The 16,006-nt window shown below is 51.8% G+C and overlaps 1 protein-coding gene across 1 annotated transcript in view; it reads left to right on the forward strand.

The window, feature by feature from the left end:
* Positions 1-15,212: 15,212 nt before the first annotated feature.
* The window catches only part of OSTM1 (osteoclastogenesis associated transmembrane protein 1), a 36,684-nt gene continuing 35,890 nt past the window's right edge, over positions 15,213-16,006 (forward strand). The window contains exon 1 of the mRNA XM_017673974.3: positions 15,213-15,254. Within this exon, the coding sequence (XP_017529463.3) occupies positions 15,213-15,254 (42 nt within the window). The remainder of the gene's footprint in view (positions 15,255-16,006) is intronic.

The raw sequence follows: 16,006 nt of genomic DNA on the forward strand, positions 1-16,006 counted from the left end.
TCTGGGTGAAATGTGCTCTTTAAATTTTGGGTGATGACAGACTGCAGGGCCAAGATGGGTGCTGGAAAAGAAGGAAGTCCCAGGAGGATAGAGCCCAGGCAGAATGTGGCAACCGAGGCTTCCACACGCTGCTTGGGGCTGTGGAGAAGGGTGGAGGCTGGAGGGGACACAGCCCAGGGCTCTGCCAGGGGAGGGAGACGGGAGGCGGGGGGGCAGGGGGCGGAGGGAGGCCGCAGCCTGTGACTCATTTGCGTCCCACCAGGACCAGATCAAACCCCAATGGAATTTCTAACACACCCTGACTTTTCCTCCCCCCTCCCCTGATCTCAGGTCTAATGGGGTGGAGGGGGGGCTGGGCCCACCATCAGAGGAGAGGGCTGGTGTGACCAGGGGAAGGGGGGCCCACGTTCAAGGAGTATGGGAAGCAACTGAAGGGCCTTTGGGGACCGTCCCAATGACAGCACCAGCCCCTCATCTGCATTTTCCCTCTGGTGACCCTGTGCTTCTCCCTGGATGTCACTCGCTTCTCTTTTCTGTCCTGGAGCTTTTTGGGAGGGGCAGGAGAGGGGAGGTGGGAAGAGATTTTTTTCACATGAGCCCTCAGAATTACAGTTCACAAACTATTCAGTAAACTGACCGGCCTCAACCTCCCCTTCAACGGCCTAATCTAAGGGGTGGATCTATGTGTTTTGTTGCTTGTCAGAAACAATCGCCGCGCGGCCCATTACATTTACAGCACGTCGCCCTTTAATTGGTGTAACACGCTGAGGCCTGAAAGGAGGAGAGGCGCACAAAGCCCCCGTGAAAGAGCCCTGACGCACACAGAAACACTCTGCAGAAGTTCAGAGCCGGCCACTAACAAGGAGGCAGGGAGTTAGTTTGAAAAGGGGGTGAAGTTCAGAAATGTGTCACCTTGAGGAGCCTCCCATCAAAGCAATGGTCGCATTGACAAGCCGCAGAGAAAAAAAGTTAAACCTTCAGGGCTGCGGTCTTGCTTGCTGGATTTATTCTTTTTAAGCTTGAGGAGGGGGAAGGAGAGGGGCGAGTCTTTTTCTTTCCCTCTTCTCCAGCCTGGTCTCTCTGGTCCCCTTATTTACTTCAGAGGGCCTTAAAGAGTTCGGCGTGAAAAAACACACCTCCCACCCCCCTGCTAAGATGCACGATTAAAAAAATTAATGTATGAAAAGTCAGGCTGAATGCGGCTGCCTTGGGCCGTAGGAGCTGATTCAGCCTCAGTGGGAATAGCGCTTTGTCTCTGCCCTCCGGGCCCCCCCGCCCCATTTTCTAAGGCGACTCCCCGGGCCCGGGGCTGGGAGCGGGGCCCGGGCCTGCCGGGCGGGCCTGGGTCCTGCGCGCCTGCGTTCTGCGAGAGCGCGGGCGCGTGTTCGCGTTCCACGGCGGCCGGGCCGTGCGGCCGGGCTCACCAAGTAGGCGGGATGGGGACCCGGCCCTCGCGGCACCGCGCGGCGGGGGCCCGCTTGCTGGCTGCCTGCCGCCGCCCAGGGGAGGCGCCCGGCTTCCCCTCCTCCGGCCCGATCGCCGGGGGAGAGCCTACCCAGGCCCCGTGGGTTTCCACGCCTCGGTTCCAGTTTGCAAGATGCGTCCTAAAAGAAGAAACTGGCGTGCATGGGTGCGGGGGGGCCAGGTGGCACCTTCGTTTCTCAGCCCTCCACAGTCACCTGCCCAGCCCTGCCTCCCGCGCCCCTCCCTGGTTCCGGCCGCCCGGTCTCCCAGGAGGTGGTGGAGGGGTCCACTTCCTGGGCGCCCTCCCCTGGAGCCCGCCCCCGCCTTCCTCTGTGGGGAGCTCCCCACCACACCTGCGCCCGCGGGCACCGCGCCCCGTCTGAGCTCCCGGGGGCGCGCCCGGCGCCCTGAGGCACCTCCTCGGCTCGCCCCCTCCCGCCTTTGTCTGGCGACCGACCCCGCCCGCGCGCCGCTCCTGTGAACCGGCCGCCCCGCGCCCGCGGGGGCGCTTTTCAATGCAGCGCCGCAGCTCCCTCCAGATTTGTAATCCGCCAAAAAGCCGCTGATTGCCGCGATCGTTACTTTTCATTAAAAAAACTTAGAAGCAATTTGGGAGAACCCTTCTCAATGAATACATTTACCCCCGAACGGTCTTTATTCCCCGCCTCCACTTGATGAGTTTCTCTGGACGGATCTGCTCTTACAGGCCCAGAACGGGCAATCCCTTGATCCCCGTCAATTGTCATCCCGACTCGGGGCCACTCTGACCGCCAGTGGTGGGGAAGTCAGAGCTAATCCTCAGAAGGAATCACGGGAAAAGAAAAGCAACAATAACCAAGTCAAGCGTAAAAAATGGAAGAGAAATCTCTATTATCACTCACTACATTTCCCAGCTATGTACTGAAAAAATCGGCCCGCTTGTCATTCGAGTCAGACACCCGCACAAGAATATGGGGTCGTGGCGGGTTGGTAGACTCACACGACGTGAGGCGCGGTGCTTGAGAGCGAAAGGCCTCCCTTCTGCCGCCGCCAAATCCCCCTCACATCCGCCATAACCATTAAATACAGACTGACTTTATTCTGTGCGAGCAGGCCCGGGGGGTTGGGCGGGGGTGAGGGCGCCCCCAGCTGTGCTGGACACAAAAAAGGCCCTGGCGACGGGTACGGGGGGCGGGCGTCCATGCGAACGAAGCGCGCCCCTCGCGGGCACCTCCCGCTGTGGGCCCCCCCGGCGGCTCGGCCTCGCCGGCCCGGGTCGGGTCGCAGCCCCGGGTGCCTGCTCCGCCACCCCGCCACCCCGAGGGCCCGGCCTGGGCTGCGCGGTCCCAGCGCGGCGCAGGTGCACGGCGCACGAGGGCACGGTTGGGGCGCAGCCGCGGGGCGCGGGCCGGGGCTCCGGCCGGGAAGCCTCGGATCTGGCGCAGGGGTGCGGGGGTGCGGGTGCCGGAGAGACCTGCGGAAGTGTGCAAACACCGCCACTTTCCACGCGGACGCCGCCGACCGACCCTGGCCTGCCTGCCTTATGCCGCGGCCAAGTCAGGGGTTAAAGTTAGTTCCGGGGAGGCCCTGCCCGGCGCGGCCCGGAGGCCGCACGCCCCTCTCTGCCTCCTTGCCGGGAAGGGCCTTCGAGGGCTGGGGTTGCTCTACCGCCGGCGGACGCACGGGGTCCCGGATCCCAAGCTGCCTCCGCACGCCAGGGGCTGCGGCCGGTGCGGACGCGCAGTGGTGCCCCGCCCTCCGGCGGCCTTCGCGTCCATTTCTCTCTTCGTTACCAAGCCGTTCTTGGGGGCGCTTTGTGGCTTCTTCCTTTTCTCCGGGTGGGTCGCTCTCGGGGCGGCAAAGAAGGGCCACGTGCGGCCGAAGGCGTCTTCCCGGTAGGGCCCCGGAGGCGCCACCGCCTTGGGGGGCTCCCGCCCCGGTTCCCGCTTGGAACCGGCCTCGCGCGGCCCCAGGTCGCACCTCGCTCCTGGGCACCCAGCCCCGGGAAGCCTGTTGCTCTTATTCCTCTGGGGACCCCTCCGGGCTGTCATTAACGCCCTTCGCGCACACACATCACACACTACATACACAGATCACACGTACTCATAACATACGCCGCATACCATTTACACGAACGTTCTCACGCTTGTGTACACACAGGCAGAACAATGTTCACGCAGCAACAAGCTTATGAAGCATATTAACACACAACACCTGGACCAACCCGCCTGCGCCTAGTCACACAGACACGCACATTCCTGCGCTCGCAGCCCGTGCACGCCCTACTGGGAGCCTCGAGGGCGTGAGCACGCGGCTTCGGAATGGCAGCAAGTTAGAGGGGTGGGGGTGTGTGTGGAGACTAGAGGGAGCCATCCCGGTGGGGATCACGGACTTCTGCGCTGAGGTCCCTACCTCCTTCGGGATCCTCGCCTGGGCAGATGCCCGAGATTCCCACAGGGCCTGTGAGCTGGGCCTGTTCGGTGTTCGCACCCCTCACCCCGCAGGCGTAGCACCAGAGCGGGGGCCTCCCAAGCTGCCACACCGACCTGGCCAGAGCCCGCAGCCAAGACTGGACAGCGGGACTCGCTCCCTGGGCACCAGGTACAGGTCCATGAACCTCCAGGGGGTAGGCGGGCTGCCCTCCGGTGGCCATGGCGTGGAGTGGGATGGGCGGGGTGAGGGGATCGGACTGGACGGACCCGTATCCCCACCCAAGGTGGGCAGCCCCACCAGGTGGCGGGGAAAAAACCTCGGAGAGGTGGGAGGGAATGGATAACCACCACCTATCTGTAAAGCGAGCGAACGTGTTCTCCTTGCCTAGATTTACATAAACGTGGATCTCCGCTTGGTCCGCGATCTTGAAAGGGTGCTTGCAGAGGGCGACATTCTGCAATCCTAATTAGTGATTTTTGTCCCTTGTTACTGGGCTCAGCATCTCATGCAAATGAACTCTTCATTTCAGCCACATTACCCCGGCTCCAGAATTAACTGACTCTTATCTTTAATGATATGCCGCTGAAGTTCTCGGAGCCCGGCTAGCTTTTTATCTTGATTACGCTAATCAATAAGAAATGATAGAGTAGAATTATAAACTCTATTGGCTTTTAAATGTTACCGACAAGCTCTCTAGATGCCATTCCCGTTCATTGTTATTTATTAAAATGATCCTCAGCTAGCAAGCAGATGCACATAGGCGACCAGAATGAGCTGGGGGAGTGGTCCCAGTCCAACCCTGAGGGTTTTGCACCCTCCCCCGCAGGGAGGATTCATCACTGTTTAGGCTTGAGAAGGTGGGGAACACATTAAAAAAAGAAACTCTAAAAAAATTTGTTCATTTGGAGGAGCAAAATTAAGAACAAAACAAATTGTGAAAACAGATTCTTCACCCAATCCAGATGATCATGAAGGTAGAAGCTTTGAAAAAGGCACTTTGAGACATAGAGCCTCACGCTCTAGGAAAGAATCAAATCTGCAACACGCGCTCACACGCACCCACCACCCCCACCTTGTGGAGCCCCACCTGCAGCTCAATGACTTTTGCCTATCAGTATTTATACACTTATATATACATGTATGTATAATTTCAGAAAGAACTCAGAAAGTGCAATTTTCCCCGCTTAGTTCTCCTGGGAGAAAAAGAGGTCAAGTCCCTTCCTGTCTGCAGACGGTACCTTTAACTCTAGCTGGGTGGCGGTGGTGGTTGGCCAAGGCGTCAAGGCACTCGAATGGGAAGTGTTTGGTTCTTAGACGTTCAGCACCAGGTGCGCTGACACTGGGAGCTCATCCCTCGAGCTCAGACAACCCATCGCCCCACTCGCCCAAGGCCCGGGGCCCCATGACTCTCCGGTCACACCTCTTTCATAGGCCCAGTTTGCGCAGCACTGTTTTCCGTGAAGCCAAAAAGGGTGCCGGGCGTTTCTCCTCTCCTGCTCATAGAGAGGGAAGGTGTGTGTAGTGTGGGGAGCGTCCCTCCTCACCCTGCACGGGCATGTTGACCTTCCCGCATCCCCAGCTTTGGCCTTTAGTTTGGTCCTGGGAGGGTGAGAGCTTTCCGGGCGCCCCAGGAGGGCTAGGGGCTGCTGAGGACACGGCTGTCCTCATTCAGAATAATGCACAGATTTCATAGTTTTGGTTCACCCCGGCCCCCCCACCCCCCAAAAAAACCCCCCATGAAGAGCCCACTCTGCACCGGACAGCCCGACCTAGGCTCTGAGGCTCCGGGAACCTCCCCCCTTGCTCGCCTGACCCTCGGCCCTGCGGATGGGTTCTCACGGGCCGCGGCAGCGGAGGCTCCGAAAGGCCGCCAGCGGAAGGCGAGCACGCAGACCCGCCCGCGCTGCCACCCGCCGCGCGCACCGCCACTGGCCCGAGGCGAGCTCACGCGGCCCTCCGCCGCCGCCGCCCGCCTGGCCGCCAGGACTGCCCCCTGCCACGCCACGCGCTGTCCGGCGCCCCCCGCAGGGGAAGCTGCGCGCTCAGTGTCGGAAGGGCGCGCCGGGAGCCGAGGGCTGCGGGCGGGAGCGACAGGTCCCCGCCGGCTCCAGTCTGCCCGGGCCGCAGTCGGTTCCAGAAAGAAGTCGGAATCGTCGGCGGGCTGAGCCTTTTTTTTTTTTTTTTTTAATGACACGTAGGGGGAAGGGCTGAAGTATCAAAATCATGTAAAATTTCTGTTCTTAGCAACATCCTTGTTATTAGGAACGATGACTAAACCGCCAGGATTATTCTGGACTGTAAGTTATCAAGAGCCCACTAATTTCACATTAAAGCCCATTGACTGCAACGTCGTGATTGAAGGGTTTTTAACAATTAACATAATCAGAAAATGAGCTGAGATAATTTTTATTCAACTCATTACTTTTTAATCATGTATTTCTTTTAATTAATATCTTCTCCGTGAACATAACACAAAGCGGAGCCCCGGCGCTAGCCCACGCCAGCCTGCAGGACCGAATTTGACACAGCCAAGCATTTCACAGTCGCCTTCATTGTGTTTCCATTGTGGTGTGGGTGAAAAAGAAAAAATTTGAAAGTCACCACGTTGTTTTGAAACATCACTTAATGGGGGCGGGGGGCGGCTGGGAGCGCACAGCCATGCGCTTTTAATCCGACTTGACTTTTATATGTGGGCGCCTCCATTGGTTTGCGGCCAAAGGATGCAGGCGGAAGGAACAGGAGCAACAGCAGGAAAGGATCTGGGGATGAACGTTCCGTCGTGGGCCCGGAGAGGAGTGCGCTGGGCGCCGGTGCCTCCGACCGGGGCGGTGGGGGGTGCTGGGCACCGCGAGCCTGCCCTCGCCCGCGGAGTCGCCCCGGCGCAGGGCTCAGTCCTCCGCCGCACCGCTCGCTCCCGCGCTCGCCCCCCGAGCGGGGTGGTCCCTCCGCTGCCCTCGCCCACCCGGAGGCGGACTGCGACCCCTGCGGGCTCTGCTTCGCGCGGGATCCGGGGCCACCGCGCCGCCTCCGTGCGCCCCGCCCAGGCATTTGCAATGCGGTTCCCGTCGTGACCCCACCCGTCCCCCAGCGCCGCCGGGTATCCCTAACCCCGGAGACTTGATCCAGCTCGAATGTCTCATATGCGGCAGAGAACGGGCATTTTTGGTGGCGGCCGGGCCTCGAGCCTTCGGCCGACAAACTCCATCCTGGCCCGGTAACTCCAGCCCCGAGGCGCCTCTCGCCCGGAGTCTGACCTTCTGCTCCCAAGAAGGACCGTTTGTGGGCCAAGATCCCTCGCCCTGTGGGAGCCGCAGCAGCCTCCGAAAAAAAGAAACAAAGCCGACCCCTGGTGGAAGAAAATAAAAGTTTAAGAACATGAAGGTTTGCGAGAGCCATTGCTGAACGTCTGTACTCGGGAGAGGGACAAGGAGGTGTGGGTATAATTTCAGTATTTCCAGAATCTCTCCCTTAGTGCACCTCCGTATCAATAGTTGTTTCCCAGGGGTGGAGAGAAGTAGTTCATCTCCACATCAGTGGGTGATTACAAGGGTGGGGGGAGCGAGGGTATATTACAGGTTTGGTGGGGTCCCTTTCTTTTACAGCTGGGTTGGGAGAGACACGGGTGAGCGGAAGCAATAAATGGGTTTCTCCCACTTTATTTCTCACTTTGTTTGCGCGTTAAAGGTAATTTGCCCGGACTGGAAACTTATTTCCACGTCCCCTGGAGTTACAGAAGGGAAAGAGGGCAGGAAATGGTAAGTAAGGAAGAAGAAAGTGGGAAGTCAGAAAAAGTGAGGTCACACAGCAGCAGGTGGAGGCCGGGGAGAGAGGCGGGAAGAAGGGGCGGCGGAGCGGAGGGTCTGCCGCGCCCTGTGTCAGCGTGCGCCCTCGGGGCTGTGGCCGGGCCAGCGTCGGGGTCCTGCCTGGACGTCCCATCTCTTGTCTTGCTCCCCAGTCTAGACGTTCTGTGATTTCAGAGGGCAGATGTAGATTTCTGTTGGACACTGCCAACTACTGCTTGCCTGCTCCAGAAAGCATCCAGGTTCCAGAATTTTCCTTCTCTGTTGTCTAAACAGACCTTTGCCTCCCACCATCCAAAACTCCCATCTCAGCTAGGTGACGGTGACTAGGCGAAAATCCAACCTACCAAGGGGGATAGTGCCTTAGAATGCAAGTCCCAGTCCTCCCTGGTATTTATTTGTTGTTCAATGTTAATGGTGAAGCTCTGGGGCCAAGGTTTGTGCCTAAGGGATGGTGGTATTTCAGGCACTAGAGCAAAACAACCAAGAGAGAACCGCTCTACTGAAAGCCTCTGCCAATGTCCAAGGCCCAAGAGTTAAAAACAAAGGAAGAAAGAAAAGATGACATCAGAGATAAAGAGCTCACTGATGAGCTGTCACTGTTTACTTGGAGTGAGCGTCAGGTTCATCAGGGAAGGGCAAAGGGTGGCATCTGTGTCCTTGCACTCTTTTTAAAGCCTTTCTTGAATCCACCATCAGGATGTGCCTGCGTGTTGCTCCTTCTCCGTCTTTCTCCCTTACCTTCCAAGCTCTTCTATGTGCCCTGGTATCCTGCAGGGGCTTCTTTCACACACTTTGTTTCCCGTGCATCTGTGACATGCCAGAAGCTTTTTCTTCTCAGAACCCCCACCCCCCACCCCCAGCCATTTGTCCAGAACTTTTCCCTGGGTGAGTTCTCAGGAAGAATTTGTTGAATTGTTGGCTACCTACTGAGATTCAGAGTTTGGGGCTTAGACCTCAAGCCTAGGAGCAGGGTGGAACCCGGTGTGAGGCACAGCCGCTCCTTGGCAACTGAGAACGGCCCTTGCTGAGGATGCTGTCAGAGCTGCGTCCGAGTGTGTAATTGGAAGGAATTATGCCTGAGGCTCTTCAGTACAAGTGCCAAGCGCTGGGGAGAGGAAGATGGCCCGGGCAGATGTGCAGAGAGCACAGTTGTTCTTAAATCTGCTCCAGAAGAGCAGGTCAGGGGGATCAGTTTGGTATCCTGAAAAGAGGACAAATAACCTCTCTTGACAGAAAGTAAAGAAATAGTGTAGCATAGATTTGCAAAGAAACAGGCTGGGGGGATCACTACTAAGAGGTGGGTGCATGCTCAGGTAGATGAGGTGCTGCCATGTCCTAGAGTTTTGGCAGTGGCACCGTGTGCTTCTTTTGGAGCTTTTCCACTTGCCTTCCTGGTAGAGCCGTCATTGTCTCCGGCAGAGCCTTGGCCCAAATCTGACCCAAATGATAACTGAGGCCTGGGATGAGGGGGAGCCAGTCAAGAAGGGGAACCCCGGCAAATGAATCATGATTCCCGTGGCCGCTGTCAGAGCCAGAGGCGGAGCTGAGGTGACCCCACTGTGGCACAGGGCGCTCTCCTCAGACCCTCCCAGTCATCCTCAGGCCCTGGTGGACCCCGGTCAGCAGCATCAGCCGTCCCAGTCGTCAGAGCATCCTGACGCGCTCAGCTCGCCCTGGGAGTGTGGCCGCCATCCTGAGGTGGTGGGATGTCTCACAGCTGCTCTGGTTCATTCCAGAGGTGATTTATTCTCGTTTGGACTGAGGCTAAATAGCATAAAGCAAAGAGGAATGTGCAATTATCAGGGCCCTGTAAGTTTGAGGCAGTCAAACTGTGCAGTTCAGGTCAGAACGTACACCTAAAGACCCAATTCCCAGGGCTGTGTACCCTCCTCTCGGGCACAGACAGCTGTGTGCCTTTGTGCCCTGGAGTCATAGGCTTGCTCTTAAGCAGAAGCGTCTGGTGCATTCGCAGGTGTGTGCGGAAGAGCTCAGTACTTTGGTGTCCCTTTGGTGAAGAACTGAAAATCTACCTATACTGTATCTAGATCGAAAGAAAAATAAACACAAATTAGTAGTCAGTGGAAAATACCAAACCTGAATAATAGATTACATTTTACTGCATGTCGTATTTTTCTTTTTTAGAGCTTTTTTTGTGAAAAAATTTCCCAACATACACAAAGGCCGAGTGTGATTCCCCACGAGTCTGTCACCCAGTTCCAATCGGTACCACATTTGCCTCATTTCCTCTCTTCCTCCTGGTTTGGCTGGAGTATTTTAAAGTGAACCCCAGACTGTGAATATCATTTCACCCCTAAATACTTAATTATACATCTCTAAAAATGACATTTCATAGTCACAATGGCGGCATCATACCTAATGAAAAATAATGATTCTCTAATATATAATATTGAGTACATATTAAAATTTCTCTAATTGCCTAAGAGGAAAAGAATTTTTTTTTATTGTTGGTTTGTTTGAATCAGGATCCAAACAAGATACACTCATGTATGGTTGTATGGCTCTTGAGTCTTTTAACAGTGTTTTTGTTATGGCTTTAAGTCTTTTAAAACTATAGTCTCCCCTTTTCCCTCCCAACCCCTTTCTTTTCACGTGACATTGACTTTTTTCAAGAAACCAGGTCTGTTGTCCTGAGGAATGTTCCGCCTCCTGGACCTGCCTGCTCCCTTCTCCCTGGTGTCATTTAGCAGAGATTTCGTGTGTCAGTGAGGCAGAAATTAACTTGTTTTTCTTCTTTTTTTTCTGCGCTTCCTCACTTCCTAAAGACCAGAAGTAAGATCCAGAGATTTGAATAAATTCAGGTTCTTTTTTTCCTTCATTTTCTTATGCAAGAATACATCAGAGGTGAATTTCACGCCATACAAAATCAGGGGGCCCACAATGCCTTGTTCTGTTTTGAGTGAAGCTCAGCTTGATCAGCTGGCTTGGGGGAGGTCAGCCCAGGTCCTCATTGTAAAGTTTCTGATACCCTCTGGCCATCGTTTAAATATATTTCATTAGGAGATAGCATATCATCCTTTTCAAGGCATATTTATCAGTTTGGGTCACTGCAGTCTAGATTACCAGAGACAAGAAATTTGCTCATGAACATCTCAAAGCCCAAACCATCTTCATTGCTTGAGTCAACTTTTGTGTGAATACTTTTGTCCAGATAAACCAAAGAGCACACTCCTCTCAGCCATGAATATTCTGATCCCAGCACTGGGCTGTTTACAGGAAGAGTTGTGTTCAGCTAAAAGTATCAGAAATGCCAGTTCCAGGGGCTTAAACAAGTAGGATTTTATTTTACTCACAAATGCCAGAGGATAGCAGTTGCCAGCTTTGCTAAGTGGCATGAGGATGGCTGGGCCGATGTTGTCTCTTAGTCTCAGGATGGCTGCGTCAAGGCAGAAGGGGACTCGAGAAAGGGCCATGTACGCCACATCTGTTCCTGTCAATAAGGAAAACCTATGAAGCCGTCTAGCAGAATTCTCTAGGGGCAGAACCGGCCGTACTGCGGCCTGAAGTGCTAGAGAGCTGGGAAGTGGTCTCTGGCTTTCCAACCTCTATAGGGGAGGCGGCAAGGGAGTTGGGGGTCCTGAAAGGCTACCACCTCCGCCAATCCTATCCTCCCATGGTCTCAGACACATATCATCTCCTACGCTTTCATGAGATGAAGTTCCTCAGCCATTCTTCATTCTGCAGGACTCGGGAAGGAATAAGCATGTCTGTAAGCCCCTCTGAGCGCAGTGGGCTAGTCTGTGGATTCCGCAGTTGGTTTATCCTTAACGGGGATATTAATGATAAGAGACCAGGGTTGGAAGGAGAGTGAGAGGCAGGGGAGGAGCTGTAGGATGCAAAATAGAAGCCAGAAAGCTGCCCAGACATGAGAAGATTTCCTCTGCAGAAGGATTTCTGGGTAACTGCCTAAAAACGTCTGCTGCATATGATTTCCAAATGCTTGAAAATCCTTATAACAGCAGAAAGAATCTATATCATAGTGATGATGTTAAAACTCAGATAGTTCCAGAAAGGTAAAATTAACCTACATTTTTTTTCAAAATATAAGAGTCCTCAAGAAAAAATGTCATTCTAATTTTATTTGAATAAATTTCAGATCCTTCACCTCCAGGGACCAAGAGTAGGAAACCAGTCCTCGTTTCCCTCAGCACAGCACAGGTCTGGCTAGAACATTTACAGAAGACCTTGCTCGAGACTATAAAGCACAGGGATGATGACAGGGAAGTGAACACAGGTGTTGAGACACAACTCGCACCCATGATTTCAAGCATCACGAACAGAGGGCCCAGGAAATCTGTTGAAGGGCGGCTTCCCTCCATGTGGGGGGGGGTGCTGTTCTGACCTCCATCAGCCGCTCATACACTGGGTGCTGTTCAAAGCCCAGGAATCTAAAGTGAGTGCGAGGCTGGGTCTCCCTCCCTAGATTCTGACCAGAGTTCTGGTTTCCTCTCTGAATTCTCACCACTTACGGAAATGAGTGCCACCAAATGACTTCCCCCTGCAGGTAAGAGGTGTGTTCAGAAGCCTGGGGTCTGACCCTGACCCTTGTGGGCCCCGGCAGGATATTCAGATCAGAATAGAGGACATCGCCGGAAGCCCCTCCAGACTTACGCTATGGAAACAGAATCGTGGCGACATCCAGACGAACCAATCGCAGCTCCTCTGAGCGGAGAAGGCTTGTGTGAAGGCCAAGTGAGGGAGAACTATAACGTGTGGAAATGAACAGAAGGGTAAATCTAGGGTAAGGAAAAGATAATTTATGTTTTGCAGACAGTGGTAAGAAGTGCATTGCAATAATGGTCACAGTCAGCCTTTCCTGGTGGAAACTCCAGGTCCTCTGCCCCTGAAGAGCCGCCGGCGAGAATTGTACCAACTAGTCCAGGGGCCATCCCGGGGCCCTGATCCTTTTCCGCGGGTGCACCCCGTATGTGTGGCTGATGTGTCCTACGGCTGTCTGCCAGAGTCTGCAATTCGGGCACCACCAGCCTCTGTGCCAGCCTGGTTGTGCACGTCCCCTAGGCCACCATTAGTGCACACTCCTGACCTCCTGTCACTGGTAAGTCTCTGATGCTGCCGGCAGAGCCACTGACATTTGTGCCCCTTAGGGACTCATGCTCTTAACTTCTCACAGACAGCATAGTTTTAACATAGAGCTACAGTTGTTGTTCTTACTGGTTTAGTTCCCACTTGTAGCCTTCTTGCTCAGAAGAGGAGTCTGGGGGTCTGGACTTGGGAAGGGAATCTATGCCAGACTTCTCAGCGTGTTCGAAGATCACGTCTTCTCAACCCATCCCTTTGTCCTGGAACCAGAGGTCAAGTCCCTGACCCCGGGGACCCATTATTTCCCAGCCAGTCCCTGGGTTCCTCAGGCTTTCCCCCTCTAGTAGGCTGCCTCCTGTCCCACCTCCAACACGCTCTGAAGTGTGCATCTTGGAGCCCGCATCTGTTCGGCGTGTGCTGAGACCTCTGTCATGTATACGTTGTCTGTCTCACTACTTTTCTGTTTTTCTGCTACCAGACAGATACCCAGAAAAAGTTACTACTACGCATGAAATATATAGTGCCATCCATGTGAAAATACATATGAAAACAAAAGGTGAAATAGTGTGAAAATACTCATCAAAACTGTGTAGCAACAGAACTTAAAAATTTTTTTAAATATCATTGAATTTTAAATAGTAGGAAGATGCCTTCTAGTAAAAGAGCATGAATTTCACTCCTACTGTCTTCTTTTTTTTTGAATTAAAGTATTATTGATATACAATCTGATGAAGGTTTCATATGAACAACATTGTGGCTTCAACATTCACCCGTATTATCAAGTCCTCACCCCCCTGCAACTGACCCCATTGCAGTCGCTGTCCATCAGCATAGAAAGATGCTCTTGAGTTACTACTTGTCTTCTCTGTGCTAAGATGTATACATTTTTTAAGGACGAAACTATAGCATATCATGAAGGATATAAGGGTGGCTTTTAAAAAATGCAGATACTGTGTTCTTGTTTGGGAAGACTTGATTTCAGGACATGTTAATTTCCCCTATTCTGATATATAAATTTACTATAATTCCAATAAAAATCCCACCTGGTTTTATGCAACTTGAGAAACTGATTAAAATGCAAATGGAAGAGTAAATATCTAAAAATATCTCAAACAACTCTAAAGAAAAAAATGAACAAGAAGGTGGGATTTGCTCCTCACAGTATCAAGTCATTATAAAGATTTAGCAATTAAAATAGTTTGGTAGTGGTTCAGGGATGTTTAAAGAGACCAGCTGAGTAGAATAGAAAGCCCAGAAATAGACTCCTGCATTTAGGGGATCTTGATCTACAATAGGGGTGAACAGGCAGATGAGTTAATAATGTTGAAACAATTTGCTTTCCATATAGAAAAATAAAATTAAGATCTCTACTTCACACAAAGCACTAAAGCAAAATTTCAGAGAGATTAAAGCTTGAAGCATAATAAAAACAAAACTTTAAAATTGTTTGAAAAAATATAGGGAATATCTTTAGATCTTGGGTCACAGAAAGTTTCTTAAGCTAGACACCAAAAGTACAGTTATAAAGGCAAAGGATTGGTATTTGACTGTATTACATTTTTTTTGTATCATAAAAGACATATAATCAAAATACAGTGAAAAGCACAAACAACTCAATCAAAAGATGGCCCCAGTATATGGACAGAGACAGGAGGGACTAGAAAACCCACATGTGAAAAGATGCTCAACCTTTTAGGTAATTAGGAAAAATTAAAGTAAAACAATGAGATATCATGTGACACTATTAAGGCTGGCCTGTAAGTTGAGGGGAGGTGACTCTCTCACACCACTGGCATGAAATGAACAAGTGTAGTAATCACTTAGGAGAACAATTTGGAAGTGTGTTATGATATTAAAATAACAGGTTTATAGAAACTCTTGTCTACGTACTCAAGGAGATGTGCAAAGATGTTCATTATCACTTTGTTAGTAACACTAAAATTAGAAAAAAGGAAATGTATGTCCATTAATAGGGAAATGAATGAAAAGAATTTTAAGTAAAATGTGGTAATCCACAGACTGAACACTGAATAGTGGTTAAAAGGAACTGACTGCATCTGGTAGATCAATAAGAATGGATGACAAAAATATAATATTGAAGGAATGAGCAAGATGAAAAATAATTCACACATTATGAAACCATTTTTATAAATGGAAAATATGTGGAAATTGTACATTGTTATGTTTATATTTGTAAAATGTTCACTTATAGATATTTATACAAATGTATAAAATCATTTGCTGGAAAGACGTGCACTTTGGTGGCCAGCCCCTAAGGGACGCCCTGTGAATCCCACCCTCTAGTCTTCCTGTGTTTGTATACTCTCCTCCCCTTGAATTTGGCCTGGATTTAGTGATTTGCTTGTGATGCAAAGAAGTAGTGGGATATCCCTTCTGAGATCAGGTGTGAAAACCTGTGGCCTCTCTGGGTGGGCCTGGTTCTTCTGGCCGGGCCTGGTTCTTCTGGCCCTGACGATGGAGCTGCACCTCGTCGCTGTGGAGAGGCCTGTACAGCAGGTAACTTAGGCCAGGAGGCAGCAGGGGACTGAAGCCCTCAGCCTGACAGCCTTTACAAACTGAATCCTGCCAGCGACCCCTGAGTGAACTTGGACGTGAATGCGGCCCCAGCACCCCCAGAGATGACTGCAGCCGCAGCCAACACCCTCACTGTAGCCCTGAGATCTGGTCAGCTAGAGGACCCGCAGCAACTGTGAGACCATAGATGTTGTTGCTTTAAGCATCTAAATTTTGGGGTATTTTGTTATGCAGCAATAGATACTGATACTCAAAATTATTAGGGTTATAGTCTGGATTGGGGAGGGAGTGGGGAGGGCATGGGATTAGAGGAAAGCTTTTACAAATATGATTTTAAACATGACAAAATATTAATAAACCACATTATTATATATGATTTTCTATGTTTTATTTTTAAAAAGAGACTAAATTCCCAACCCCAGACTCCAAGAAAAACCCAGGGCTATCTTAGAGCTCTTTGGGTATCTTACAGCTCTCTCAGGTGTTAGACTATGGCTTCTGGGTATCAGAAATAAGCCTTTTGTTGGAAATTAAAGCTCCTTAGAGTCGTTGGAGTCTTTCTTGGTATATTCTTACTTATTTCATTTATACTCTTTAAAGGAAGTTGCAGGAGGTAACGAAGAAGAGAGTGAACTCATTCAAATTCTAAGGTCAAAATCGCCAGATTCCAGGACCGATGACCCCACAGACAGGAAGAATTAAAAATGGAAGGGAATTGATGTATCTGTGAAAAT

Source organism: Manis javanica, chromosome 13 (genome assembly GCF_040802235.1).
Source record: "Manis javanica isolate MJ-LG chromosome 13, MJ_LKY, whole genome shotgun sequence".
Taxonomy (NCBI): Eukaryota; Metazoa; Chordata; class Mammalia; order Pholidota; family Manidae; genus Manis; species Manis javanica.